The 15,223-nt window shown below is 41.0% G+C and overlaps 1 protein-coding gene across 1 annotated transcript in view; it reads left to right on the top strand.

Annotated features, from left to right (window-relative positions):
- Positions 1-9,618, top strand: part of EFNA5 (ephrin A5) — a 274,964-nt gene extending 265,346 nt beyond the window's left edge. Inside the window, exon 5 of the mRNA XM_042944682.1 lies at positions 5,156-9,618. Within this exon, the coding sequence (XP_042800616.1) occupies positions 5,156-5,277 (122 nt within the window). The 3' untranslated portion in view covers positions 5,278-9,618. The remainder of the gene's footprint in view (positions 1-5,155) is intronic.
- The last annotated feature ends 5,605 nt before the right edge of the window (positions 9,619-15,223 follow it).

Below are 15,223 nucleotides of genomic sequence, written 5' to 3'. Positions count from 1 at the left end.
TGGTGCTTCCGTACTTTTTTTCCTTTCTTCTTCTCCGCATGTTTGCACGTTATAGTTGCTCTGCTTTTTGCTCATTGCTAGCAATGCTAATATTACTTATATTCTACTTCATTCTCCAGTATCTTCGTGTAATGCATGTTAGATAAAATATGACCTTTCTTTTTTGGACATGGGTTTGATGTAATGCAGTATCCTAATATAGAAGCCCCATCAGAATGCTAAAATCTCACTACTTTTTACCATATCCTCCGAGCATGCTGGTGAATCACTGTGAATATTAATGGATCTGTTTTCATTTAAGACAGAAAAAAATTCTATCATGTATGCTTATAAATTTTTTTACATTATTTCCAAATCTATGGATGAAAGTAATCAAGACTGTTACACACAATCGCAGCTAATTCAACATATTTCATTTTCTCTAGCAATTCACGTGCAGTCATTGAACTGATCGAAAGACCTTCATTTCAAATATTATTTGTGCTATTGTTATCAGTAGCAATTGGTCTGAAGAAGTATAATCATGTTGCCCAACACAAATCACACACTTGTGGCTCCTCCGAATTTATGTCATCGACCCAGTGCAATGTGATCCTTGATGGCTGAGGCAAAATAAGTATTAAGGATACATTTTTTCTACTGCTGATCTCCACGCACCCAAACTTTCCTGTCACTGAAGAAAAATAAAACCCACAAAAGCGCTCATCAAAGTATTTACACTGTAACTACACTGTAGTGTACTGAGTATAAAATGGTGCTGTATACTATCCATTTGGTTATAAATGTAACTAGACTGATTCAGACAGATAGGAGTCCTATATCCACTGTGCAGTGAGGACTGTACCTTGATGCCCCCATATGCCTACCTTCCTGTGGTTTCCTCTCTTTGTCCTACTTGGCTTGAGATATTGACTGGTTTCCTTACCCAACTCTCACAAAACTCTCAAAGCTTAATGGAATTAAAATTATTTCTTCTTCACAGAAAGATGGGAGCCCCCCCTCCCGCCCCACCTTGTGTGAACAGAGACTTTTTTTTTCATCTATTTATAGTGGAACTTCTCTTTTTTTATGGTCCTAGAAATTAAAGTGTTGTGTAGTCCACTTTCTCTTTGGAATATTGTTACTAGGACAGTCAGTGAGCCTTAGGGAAACTTACCCTGAGTAAATGTGGTGCCTCAGGACATAAAACAGCTTTCACATTAAGAGTCAGGTTTTCTTCCCCAAGCATTCTTGTTTTTCTAAGGCAGGCGTCTTACCCCAGCACAAATGGGAGGTGTGTACAAGAAAGCTCTGAGAGGCCTTCTTGGCTCCCCAGGGATCAGTTAGCTGCTTTAGAAAGTTGCAAGGAATGAATGCCGACACAGAGCCATTTTAATTGTGTCCTGGAAATCTGGAAGCATTACTGTGGCTTTTCATGGTACGAGACTCCTCACAAGCTTGCGGACTTGGTCCCTCATAGGATGTATGAGTTAGAGGGGCTGTCTCCTAAGGACCACAAAGTCTACACTCTTCCCTTGATAACTGAGACTTGCCCAGGCTGCATCACTAGTTTGAGACTGATCCAAATGTAATGTTCAAATTTCTCAACTCCTATCCCAACGTGAGTGTAAAAGTAGGATTTGCTTACCGTCAGTAGAAACATAGATGTTCATAATGAGAACTTTACTCTTTTGCATTTCTTAGTAAGTCAGGTGTAGAATGACCAGCAGAGTCAGGCCTAAGTTGTAAGCATAAATTATTCTGAATTAGGATTTTTTTTAATGCATATTGTGGCAGATGTAGGCATATCTTTCCAATAATCTTTTTTCCAGGTAAATTCCATTGCCTATCAAGAGAGCAAGAGACTATTTAGAAATAATAGATTGCGTGTTCTTCTCTGGTAACCAGTAGCTACACTGAGGACTGCTCTGCATTAGGAAAATTACCTTTGAATTCAAATAATGGTAAAATGCAAGATATTAAGATGCATTCATACGTGAGCATATTTCACGGTCTTTGGGAAACAGGTTTTTTCACTGAGCATTTAAAATCCATGATGGCCCCCAAATCTACGCACATATAACTGATGGAAGTTTGAAGTTTAACAGAATGTGGTGTGAGTGCATACGTTGGAGAGTGGAAATGCGGGTGCACACGTATAGGGATCTGTGCAAGAAAAGCTCGTGGAGTCAGTTGTGACTGTATTTAAGGGCTTTCTGGTGAGCATCTTCACTAAAAAAGTTATGACAAGGTTGAGCTACCATCCCTGGCTGTATGAATGCAGTAATAACTTTGAGTAGTTCATCTTATTCCTCATAAACTTCAGTCAGACTTGTGGCTTTGCACCACTGTGTTGAATGTCTGAGTATAGACCTAGACTTTATGAATGCAGAAAGCCTGAAAGGATCCCACTGCATGTTCTCGGTAATGTGTACTAATTCACCTGTCTTTGGAATGTATTTGTCTTTTTTGTTTGCTTGCACACTCTGCCTGCCAGTTTCCTATCATCAGGGATACAGGATGATCTCAGGGCAGACATATGCCACATAATATGCTCCAAAATATTGCTCGTGTTTTCTCAATTAACCATTGAAACCCTCATAGTGTAGAATCCTGGTAGGCAGGAGGCAAGGCTTGATTTGGTTTCAGAGGAGGAATATTTTCTGCTTTTAAGCTACACTCACCATTATGAGTGTTAGAAATTCTCTGATGTTTAGATGTGATTTCTACTGGGATAGATTTTGCTTAAGAATCCTTCCTTAGAATTTTGGAATTGCTCAGATTTACCCAAATGACAGCCAGTTTTTCATCTTGCTGCGCAGGGGCCATGGAATCTTCCAACGGTGAGGCCCTGCTATAATCAAAGGATGGTTTGTAGAATCCTGGGCCAGGACCAGCCTGTTACAGAGAGAAGAGAAGAACCATCATGCCCTAAAGGGACAGATTTTCCCCTTTGAGTGCAAAGTGGCACTTCCTGGTTAGTTGTTTAGAAAAGGGTTACTTCCAAAAATCGATCCACAATTAGAAGACTGAAATGTACATGTAACCTCATGCTTCACTTGTAGGTAAAACAAAAGCTTTCCTCCTCTCAATGTCCGCAAAGTCATTCACCCTGTCTTGTGCTGCCTGGAGCACTGGCTAGGCCTTGCGGAGCATCTTGGAGGAACAGGGAGGGCAACTCTACTTTCAGTGCATGCTGAGTACCTGTATATTACCTAAGTACCTTTTATCAGGACACATCCACACTTCACAAGGAAGAGGGTTGGGTAACATGGTAGTGAAAACACGATTGAGAAGAACCCAACAGCTGATGTAATTTCAGGTGTATAAATATAAACGGTATTTCAAAATGAAATCTGGAAGCCTCAGGGTTTCTGGTTGGTACAAATTAAACCTGAAGTACTCTCTATTGTTCTGATGGACAACACATCAATGCTCCTGAAGTGATCTGGATTTTAATTTCAGGGCCATTCAGGGCACTTGTGTCTAAGTCCTGCTCACTACATATTTAATACATTTGCAAGGCTGACGAAGAACAGAGGAAAAGAGACCGCAAGTCGTTGGCTGCACCATGTGGGGCTTTATATTTTTTTCCTCTGTATCTGTTTAACTTCCCATTCTTGCTTCCTAACCTTCTCTGGTCTTTTAAGCGAAGAGCCACTCCACGCAGGTTTGCTGAGGTCCAGGAAAGGGGAGCAGACGTGACACAGAGATGCAGGAGCTTCTACGTGAGGACAGGCTCAGGTGCTAAGAGCACTGCAGGGCAGAGCCTGGACACTGCCAGGATCTATTGCCTAGTTCAGAGTGGCAATGAACGTGATGAACGGGAACGGCCTACCTGAGCATGTCTGAAGCAGGGCCAGCCTGTGAGCCTGAAAAGTGGTCATTGCAGGACCAAGAATAGGGAGTGTGATGGTGATGATACCTAGTGAAAAAGAAAGCATCCTCATTGTGACTTGTGGTGTGACAATCTACAGGAGTTTGAATTAACAGTCCATTAAGGGGTTGTACGTGGGTCCTGCCGGGATATTTAGGAATTATCCTTTGAGGTCTACAAAACTGACCCAAATTACTAGAGTCTCACTTGGAGTGAATACAAGATGACAGTCTCTGCACTCTTACAGGAAGGCCCCCTGATGCTGAAATAAAATCTACAACTGAACCCCCCCCCCCACCTTGGCCCCAAGAACGTGTAATTCAGAGAACATGTAGTCTAAAAGCACAAGTTAAGCCAGGAGGAAGGAAGAAGACAGACAAAACTGGAGCAGAGCATGGCTCCCAGGCAGGCCTCCAATCTATCTTTGGGTACTAATTGCTGCAAAGTTCCTGTTTCAAAGTTAAGCCTGTTAATCATGCAGATCAGGAAGGCTATCCAAAGTCAGAGGCAGCCTCGTAGAACACTTTATAGCTAAATAAAAGAAGCTTACCTCACTTAATCCATTTTATTTAGAGGAAAATTTGCATCCACGCCGATAATTTATGTGCCAAGCTTCAGCCTGATAAAAATAAAAACAGTCAAGTTCAAGTAATTTAATCCTGGAGATACAGGGTTTGTAATGGAAATAGCACCATAATTGATTCCCAATTGTAGGCAAACTAGTGGGCACCATTTATTGAGGTTTAGTGGGCATTATGTGTAGTTAATTTAAATGTGGTTTTGGCATTTAATTTTTCTTATCTGACAATTCACGTAGGTAACCAACAACCAGGCATTCAACACTAATCCTCTGAAACAGCTAGAAAGCAGGAAACGGGCAGCCCATTCTGGTCAACCACCAACATGCCAATATAACTACAGCCTCCCCTGCCAAACATGTTACTTGCTTCTCCGTGGCATCTTGGGTTTAAAAGGTGCATTCAGGTATCTCAGCTTTGTGCAAGGTGTGTTAGTGAGCAAACCAAAGGAGATCACATGCCAGAGGTTACAGTCTGTGTACAGTTTTTCCCCTCACTCTTTAAGGAAAGTAATAATATTGCTGAAAAAGTCCAATTTTCTCTGCTTCTCCTTTGTTTGCTGTAAATAATGAGTGATTATGCAGACATGAAAGTCAATGGTGGCACAAGGTTCATTACCCTACTTTGCAGAGGGTGGCAAGGTCTGTTAACAGCAGGCTGCTGCAAGAGAGTTATTAAGGATGTGAAATCTCATTGGAATGTGTGCTTTCTATTTGAACAGATGACACCGTACATGAGTCAGCCGAGCCATCCCGCGGTGAGAACGCGGCACAAACACCAAGGATACCCAGCCGCCTTTTGGCAATCCTACTGTTCCTCCTGGCGATGCTTTTGACGTTATAGCACAGTCTCCTCCCGTCACCTGTCACAGAAAACATCAGGGTCTTGGAACACCAGAGATCCACCTAACTGCTCATCCTAAGAAGGGACTTGTTATTGGTTTTTTGGCAGATGTCAGATTTTTGTTTTCTTTCTTTCAGCCTGAATTCTAAGCAACAACTTGGGGCCAGGAGGGGCTAAAGTAGTGGCTGCTCCCCTACCCCATTCCACCCCTAGCCCTTGCCCTTGACTTTCTCTCACCCCTTCCAAGTTAAATGGACTCCAGATGAAAATGCCAAATTGTCACAGTGACACCAGTGGTCGTCAGCTCCTGTGCATTCTCCTCTCAGAGCCCACCTCCGTTAGCGTCCTGTGTCAGCGGTATACGGACAAGGAAGAATAGTGGCAGATGCAGCCAGGAACGGCAAGGCCCAGGAGGGTTGTGCTCTCTCATACAATATTTATGCCTTCTCATTCAGGACTGTAAGCTGATCGTGCGGGGCATCGTGTCACCGTGTCGAGTCCAGAGGGGAGGTATTAAGAATAGATATAATATTACACCCTTTCCTCTAGGAGTACATAAATGAACAGGCTTCTAAAAGGTTGAGACACTGGGGGTTTTTTTGTTTTGTTTTGTTTTAAGATGACTGTCTTAAAGCATTCTTGACGGCAAAACTTATGCTCCATGAAAGAAGCCTTTTTTTCTAGAAAGCAGGTCGGGTGCGGGAATGCTAGCACAGAGCAAGTGTGAGAACAGAGAAAATTAGGTTTGGTGGGGGTGTGTATGTGTGAGTGCCTCTAATTTTTTTGGTGACTGGGCAATGCACACCAGATTTTTTTTTTCCTTTGAATACAGATCACCATGGTGCTACAATTTTTTTTTTTTTTAAAGAAACTCAAAGAGGCATTTTTATGAATAAAGTGACCTTCCCCAAGGCTGACAAGCCAGGGTTGATGAGTGTATAATGGAATAGCTTTGGATACTCCTCTGGGAGACAATATGTACCAAGCAAAGGAGGTCAGTGGCCAGAGGAGATGTGATTTGGCTTTGCTGGAGCGCCAGTGTGCTGTGGCCTTTCCCCGACTCCCACCCTAGTACCCACGTTTTGCTCCACACTCCACAACTGCAGGGGCTCAGACACACACCCCTGTCACCAGGAGAGTCAGTCAGCACTACTTGGGAGGGCTAAAGGGAAATTTGGAATAAAAATTCCAAAGTTTGGAATAAAAAAATTTCAAGTGTTGATTTTATATTCTTTCCCTTTCTGACACAGCCTGAAGCGTAGGGGGAACATGTGTTTATCTGTGGGAGATAAACAAGATGGAGTCCCAAAGACTTTAACAAAATATTTTTTTAAAAATCCACTAGAATAGAAAATACATTATTTAGATATACTTTATGCTGAGAGTGAGTATATATGCTTGTCCTATTTAAACTTGTGAGAAAAAAAGTGGTATCCCTTGATACATTTAGAAATATAGGGGGCTATCTTGTTTCATTGTGGGGGCGGGGCAGAAGGAGAATAAACGCAAGATGACCCTGTTTGAGGAATCTTAGCATGGCCAACAAGGGACATTTCCAGTTGGTTACCAGGAAATACAAGCTTGGGGTTACTACTGGTGAGGCTCACAAACTGAGCTCCAAAGCCTAGACAGGGGAAAGTGTCAGACCAATGAAAAGAAATCTAGCCTTTTTACTAACTGCCTGGCATGTCAATAGAAACCATGCCTTTCAAAATAAAACAAACAAACAAACAAAAAAACAAATGCCATGATTATGTCATATGTGAAAAGTTGGAAGCGGTCCAGGAAATAAGGCTTTTTAAAAATATGTATTTGTTTTTTTAAAATGTCTAGATGAAAAAAGAGAGGGGTCACAGTATGGACAGACTTTATGAATGGGAATTGGCTACGAAGTTGTGAGTAATTCTGAATTAGAAAAATATGTGAATGAAAGGCAGCTGTAAAGGCACTTGCACCCTGGAGAGTTGTACACATGTTGAAATGTAATCTGGGCTTACCTGATCCATGTGGAATGGATGTTACTGCCGGGTCTGTTCACACTTGGAACCATGGGAGTGAGGCTGCTGGCCTTGCAGACACCGTCAGTGCTGTTCCCCCAGACATCAGGAGCTTCTGTGGAGTGGCAGAGTCTTGTCACAGAAGGCAGCCACCATTTCACTGAAACAAAAGTTCACAGCATTGGATTCTTTTTTTTCCTTTAACTCTGTATATGCTCAGCACTCTCAGTAATACCCAGTAATACTTCTTTTTATTAATAGTTAACCGGCTTGTTGGTCCAGTGGGATTTGAGTGGGGGTGGGGGGTGGATACCTTCTAAAATGGATCAATAGTCAGAACCAAAATAATACTGCATGTTCTATAACCACAAGGAAATCAAATGATCCTATAATGATTCCAGTTAGTCATAACTACATTAGCAGTGCTAATTTCATTTTAGAAATGGTGACTTCTGTGGTTTTGCTAGCATTTGTCTCTAACAAATGATAAAATAATTACTCATGGCCCTCTCTGCCATTGTCTTTCATTTTTCACAGTGAAATTAGACCCCTTTACTTCATCATGCCACTACAAATTAAGTTTAAAAAGGAAAAAAAAAAAAGCAAGACTATCCACACCAGTAGACAGTGTGCTTCTCTACCTTTAAGTGATGTAATTGTAGGTAATGCTTGCCACGGAGTTTCCAAGAAAATGGTTGGTATCAGACAGTTTTCATCTTGTCCAGAAAGTGCTGGTGGCCTTTTATGGTAGTGTTACAACCCTCTGGGGGCTTAGGAGGATGTCGATGCAATTTTGTAGCAGCTTTTAATTCAAAAAACAACTCAAAAGTCTGAAGGGCAGCCTTAGCTGCCTCTCAGCCCCAGTTAGTCAAACCCCAGCGACCTTTGCCCCTGGTTGCCAAGGGCTTTGCAACATGAAGCAGGGAAATAAGGATCTGTCTGTTTAGTGGATACTGTGTATCCTTTAATAGACCAGGTAACAGTTCGTGTTAGTTTAGACTATTGTTTTGTACTGTACTTTCTTGGGTGGCAGAGGAAAGAAAAGTAAAACATTAAAAAAAAAAAAAACAAAAAAAAAAAAACTGCGTTCTTTAAATTCTGTATTCTTAGCGACCTCTGTTGTATATAGTGTTTGATAATAAAGTATTAATTTGATTCTTATGTCTTTTGTAAGTGAGAACAATAGTCTTTCAGGATACAAAACATGCATTGAGGCTTTGAAACATCCAATGTATACGTGGCTAAGAAGAGTCACAAATGGCTGAGACACTGCTCCATACAGGACTCGTGTGTGGTCATCACCCGCCCAGTCGTAAGACTCCATCATCTCGGGACCTGGAACAACATGACTTTTTTGATCAATATTTTATCCTCACTGTTTTCAAGGTCTGATGTTGGAGCCCTGTGGTGTTCTTCCTCCCCCAGCATGTTGGTTTAAAAAGGTTTAGGGAATTTAGTAACAGTTCTGGATTTTGGTTTGGTTTTCTTTTTGTGGTAGTTTTCATAGACTGTTTCATTTCTCCCCAGGAAGAGGTGCCAGAATCCCACGTGGCTCAAGCATGGGAAGGGTTTCAAGCCAGTCCATTTAGGAAGGTTAAATGGGAGCTGTTTCCCTGTGTCATTGTGAAAGGAAGAGTCGCACAGTACCTGTGGATTTTCAGGGACTTTGTTTTTCTCTGGTGCCTTAGCAACGGCAGCAGCCATTTTCATTAGTTTCTCCAAAATTAATAAAACAGTTTAAATTCCCCTCCATTCATTGCTCTCAGAGCTGTGGTCAGTCGTTTTTTCTTTTGAAAACCACCTCCACCAACACCCCCGTTTGCCTACCACCCCCCCCCCTTTTAGATGTTTATTTTTTTTTGTCTCTTTCCTTCCGCCCACGTTTTATTTTCCCTCAGAACCGTGAATGGGCAGGTCTGTCTCTGGTTTGGCATCACTGAGTTTTTCCCATGCATTTGCCCAAGAGCTGCTCAGATGTGAGACAAATCTCCCTACAATGGGCTTGCTCCCATTGTCTGTACAGTTTAATAGATGCTGGCATGTTGGAGGTTACCCATGAGTCAAAATCCGCTTTCCATGCTTACTTTTGACACCCCATTGAAGCCACTCATTGTGTGTGCGTCTGGGTGTGAAGTCCAGCTCCGTGTGGTCCTGTGCTTGTACTGCCCTGCTTTGCAGTTCCTTTGCACTTACTCATCGAGTGCTGTTTTGAAATGCTGACATTATATAAACATAAAAGAAAATGTAAAAAAAAAAAAAAAAAAACCACACACAAACCAACCCATACAATCTGTATTTGTATATACACGTGTCCGTACAAGTATACCTAAATAAAAATTAAAGATTTTCATCATTTTAATTGGAGCCCTCCTTCTACTTTGTTCCTTGAATGACGCCTTTATTTCAGGGGCTACTTGTACTCTGCTGATTTTTCAGAATCTTTGTGGATAGAAAAGATTATATGATATGCACAAGAGAAGGCCTGAGAAGCTCAAACAATGCAGGGTTAGAAATGGCCAACTATCTGGGCACATTCCAGTTATTCTGATGAGAAAATGGTGAGATTCAAGCCTTGTCTCTGTATCTAAGCCTTAAAACAGGTGCTAAGGCAAAGCCCTGCATCCTAAAACCACTTAAATACATTAAGAGCTAAGTACAAAAATTATGTTCTTTCACCTCGTGTAGTTTCTCACCCCATCAAAATAGAGACAGAATGAGCATTTTTCCAGCAAACATCCCATACTTCAGAGAAATAATGACAGTAATAATAATCACTTCAGTACAACACTGAATGTCAAATTCTCACTATCCAGGAAGAATTAACTTACCAGTGTGTGACCTTGGGCAAGTCACACAGTATCTTTAGGACTCAGTTTCCTTACCAGTAAATAAAAGAGTTCTTTAAGTGATTTCATTTTCTGAATACTGCCCTTGCTGGGCACTGCAAAGCCCATTTTGCATCTGAGTCATGTGAGTTTTTGTCTTTGATGACATTACTATAAGCACAATTTGAAAATCACATGTGTAGAGGGAAAAAGCATCAAATATCTGACATAATAGACAACTAATGCATTTCAAGACTTGGCTTTAATTATACCATGTTAACATTAAACTCACTGAAAGCCTTTTATTATACTTAATTATTTGACGGGGCACTAAACACTAATTATAACTTACTGTAACCTTTTTTTGCTAATGAAGAATGACAGCTTTACAGAATGAGGAACAACTCATTTAAAAGAAAGAAAAAAAAAAAAAAAAAAAGCTGTACCGGACTACCTATGTGATATTTTCAAACCAGAACAGCATTACATGGTCATTATCATCTTCACCTTCATCATCAAAAGCATTTAAGTGATCATGACATTGTGCTCAGTGCTGCGCAGAATAAAGTTAATGTTTACAATTTGTACTTACCAAGTTTACAAAAGGCAGACATGTATAAGCGTAACATAGTAACTATTTATGGAGGAAATCTAAAGCTCAAACATTTATATTGCGCATAAATAAGAGAAGACTGGGATTTTAAGATTAGGAAGCTTGGAGTGAAAGTAAGTTATCTTTACAAATTGTCAAAATGGGGTTAGGAGCTTCTTACAAAACAAAACTCTCTGATTTAAAAACCGTGGGCTGTATGAGAATGGTGAAATGCGTGGAGTTAAGTTTTCATAGTAGCTAAAAGGCGACCGTGGGAATGAGAAAACCCAAGACAACACCTGAGTGGCACGGGCACGGAAGGAAATTATGAAGCTGTTCGTTCAGGGAAATCACCACAGTGCCCTACAGAAGTAGGGGAAGTGATGAAAAGATGACAATTTTAGATTCGGCCTTAATACTCCTGCTGCTCCTGAACCTGAGACTAACTACACCAAATTGTGAGATGTCCAGGACCTCAGCGAAGGGGTGGGCTACAGAACACTCAGATTAGAGAAGAGGGATAAAGTGCAGAACATGCACAATCGGGGGCTAATATAATTTTAAAGTGACTGTGAATCCCTGACGAAGAGGCTCCTTCCCAGCAGATAATGTTACCCACTCTAATGGGAAAGCAGTCTGGACCAGAGGTGGTACCATGAGCAGCAGTGTTGCAGGAACCACACTTTATTTGTTTGGTAGATAACAAAGTATGTAGAAAACTTGAGTCTTCTAGCACACCAAATTAAAAAAAAAAAATCATAGGGGAAATGTTAGTGAATATAAAACACATATGTATTTGAATCTCTTTTCTCAGTGATAATGATTTGGATCACCTCAGTATGGGAATGTATAAAATCTAGGTGTCATAAAATGTTCAAGATCATTCTGATGGATTATGCACTGATTGTTCTGGTTTCTTAGGACTTATTTGCCAAACATTTTCTTTGAGATTATTTGCAAAGCTTACTCTCATATTCTGTTGATAACAGAAGCATCCTTCAAGAAAGCATTGGCAAAAATGCTGTGAAACCCATTATGATTTTTGCAAACCCATTTTGATTCCCCTTTGGAAAACAAGTGCTTCAGAAATGATGATAAATAACTAATCAAGCCAATATCCTCCATCAGTTTTAGTTTGATACTTTCTGCTATGTTAAGTCCAGTGGTTAAATCCATACTTGTGTCTATTTTTTTTTACTCTTTTCATTTTTTTAAGTAAGCTCTGCACCCAGCGTGGTCTCAAATACACAACCCTAACATCAAGAGTCACATGCTCTACCAACTAAACCAGCCAGGTGTCCCCATATATGCCTATTAAAATGGAATTATTACTGCTGATGGGCCCTGTGAGCAGTCATTTTGCAATAATTGTGTTTCTTTTTTTTTATACAGATGATAAATGAATGCACAAGCTTTAAAAAAAGGCATGGAATTGCATTGCCCAAGAAATCAGTTAAGGGCATCACCCATGGGCTTCTTTGCTTTCGGGGAAGGGTGGTTAGTCAAACCACTCATTTAAAAAAGAAAAAGAGAGAGAGAGAGCATCTCAGTAAACAAAAGAATTTGCTTGCACAAATTCTACTTCTAGGCAAGTCCCCTCTCTTCCTCTCCTTTCCAAAGGAAAACAGCTTCTAAGCCCTTCCCATATAGCATTTCTGGAGCCACGCCTTACTAATAGGCAGAAGACAAGGGTCTAAAGGCTTCGTGCACAGCATATCCCAATGCAATGACCCTTTAGACAATTTCCATCAAAGACTGTCATGCTCTCCTCCCCAGAACCTCAGTACGTGCTGAGTACATGCTAAGAGTGAAACACAATTTCATTACTTCTCATTAAAAACCATCCCCAGCTCCATTCCAAGTGTCCCCTGAGTTCTGCCATCTTCCTCCCAGCAAAGGCATTAGTTAGGGTTCACCCTGAGGGAGAGTCAATAGGATAGTGCCACCCAGTTCCAATAAAAAGAACTTTGAGTTACTCTTCTCATGGTCTACTTTTTGACTCAATTTAATCCCTCAATGTGGGATTTTCTGCAACATTAATTAAAGAAACCTTTTAAGCAACACAAAGCATATCCTAGCACCTGGAGCAAGGATGCCACATTGGAGCTATAGTAGAAGCATGGGATGACTTGACAGTTTGGGGTCCAAGTACCACCTCACCGATGCTGTCAGAGTTAATTCATAAGAATCCAATCTAGTGGGTGGCTCTCTGAGTCAATAATGTGTTTTGAAATATCCTGGATTTTAGTCATGATTATTCAAGCAAGAACTCCATGTCACTGGTAACACATGGATGCTTGTCAATCTTGACAAGAACACAAAGAGAGGAACCAACACACACACACACACACACACACACACACACACACACACACACACACCAAACTCAGAGTGATTACAATGGGAAAACAGAACAAAATATTTCTGCATGCTGTTTTGTTCAGAAGTACCAGGTGCTCCCGCAAACCGCACAGAACATTTGAGACGTAGATAGCCAAAATCGCTTTCTTTCCTTCACAGCCATGAAACAAGACACTAAAATGAGAAAGAACGTGTTTCTTCCTATACCCATCTTAGAAAACACATTTCATCAACACCCTTAGTATCCTCTCCTTTTTGTGTTCAAAGCTTGTTCTTTTGGACCAAAAAATAAACAAACAAAAAACCGATTTGTGTAGCACAGAATGTGGGACACGTAACACCTCTGAAATTTGTGCTTTGCTTTACTAGATCTAGACACATTTTCTGCAGGAGACAGAACAAGAAGATCTGTGTCTTTTTTTTATTTTTTCCTAAAGACAGTGTGCCAGCCAGAAAGCTGACTCCATTTATTTCTCCTGCAGGGAGCCAGCGTGTTCCTTCTCCTGGAAGATGCAGGTACTTAAAATAGTAATAGGCTTTGTGGTTTATCGAGAGTATTTCATCCCAACATCTCACAGGCATAAAGAATAAAACATAAACTAATGGCTCTTTCCAACAAGCTTGGGAAGAATTAAATGGAAAGGAAGATTGTCATCATGCTTCCCTGAAGAAACAGAAGAAAGCAACTTAACTCAGGTAGCCCAGGGAAAGAACGAAAGTCAAGTTGATCCGAGATTTGGACAGAGGCCTCCAGTCTGTTACTCTTCATTCCTAGGAGCTTGATTAAGAGCTAAAGAAAAACAAACAATGCATTTATCCCCTTTTCAAGTTTCAAATGCAGTGTAATTGGGAGAGGGGCACTAGGCAGCTTCCCAGATTTTTGTGAGTCAACGGTTTTATTATAAAGGATAACTTTAATTCTCTAATTTCTCAGGATGCCCCAGTTTCTGTGCATATTAAAACTTCTCTAAAAATTAGGAAGAACTTAAGAGAAGAATAATTTGTATTGTCAGTTCTTTCAGTAATTTCCCCCTGTGCCACATGCACACATTCACAGTCTTACATATTTTCTAACTTTATGTATTCACAGCACTTTTTTACTTGGCATTGTCTATGCTAAGCAGGGTGATATTTAAAAGGACACTGAAGGTCACTTTAGATACATTTAAACATCAGTCTGACTTAACATCTAAAGCCACAGAGCAAAAATGTAGTGGTTAAAGAAATCCTGCTAAGGGATGGCCAGCCAGGCCCTGTGGTGTTCACGGATGTGACTAGAGTGTAGAGAATCTCCTAGGGCCCCATTTGTAAACAAAAAACTGCCCACACTAGTGAGAGGCAACACTTGGTGTTCGGAATCCTTGGTGTCTTTTCCTCAACTCAGTTGACTTCCCCACCCACAAGAGCTCCACAATGTTCCAGAGCTGGGCAGAGCCATCATTTCACCAGTGTTTGGGGCCCAACCTCTCTTGATCAGTATAGATGGCGAAATATAAAGTGCAGACTCTGAACACTGGAGGATAAGGATCTGTACCTTCAAAGGGCTGGCCAGTCTGGGAAAAGGATCCATCGAGAGGGCAAAAATTCATGTTGGTGTATGACTTCCTTAAATTCCCTCTGTCGGTTTACCTTAGTCTGGATGCTGGTGCAAATTACAAACTCTCAATTTACTTCTACTTCAGATTTCGAGGTTACCACAAATCAGAGTGCCCTGCATTCTGTGTGGGTCCTGCCCTTCTCTAGTCCCTGTCAGTATTCAACAAAGCAAGTTAATCTCCCTGGTAAGTGACAGCTCTGCCCCTTGTAACTGGCACGGAATCAATTTTTTAACTTGATTTGAGAAATGAGGAGAGTATCAAGAATTCAGTACTGGCTAGTGGATTCATTAGCAGGCTGCACCAGTTTTAGCTGGAATCTGTTTCGCTGTCCCCATCTCTTAGTTCAGCTTTTTCCCCCCTCCTTTTATCATCGATCCTGCCCACAAGACTTATTATCTACTCTGTCTAGTTGAGGACACCAACCTCCTTTGCTAAGTTGTTCACAGCAGGCTCACATACCACACTGTTCTAGCCCAAGCTCTGACAGCTCCATAGAGAGGAGGAATAAAATGTGGGTGAGCACTACGTTTCCACAGAAATTGACCACGACTCTTCCGAAGGCTTCAGGGAAGC

The sequence above is a fragment of the Panthera leo genome, chromosome A1 (genome assembly GCF_018350215.1).
Source record: "Panthera leo isolate Ple1 chromosome A1, P.leo_Ple1_pat1.1, whole genome shotgun sequence".
NCBI lineage: Eukaryota > Metazoa > Chordata > Mammalia > Carnivora > Felidae > Panthera > Panthera leo.
This window is presented reverse-complemented; position numbering and strand designations above follow the sequence as displayed.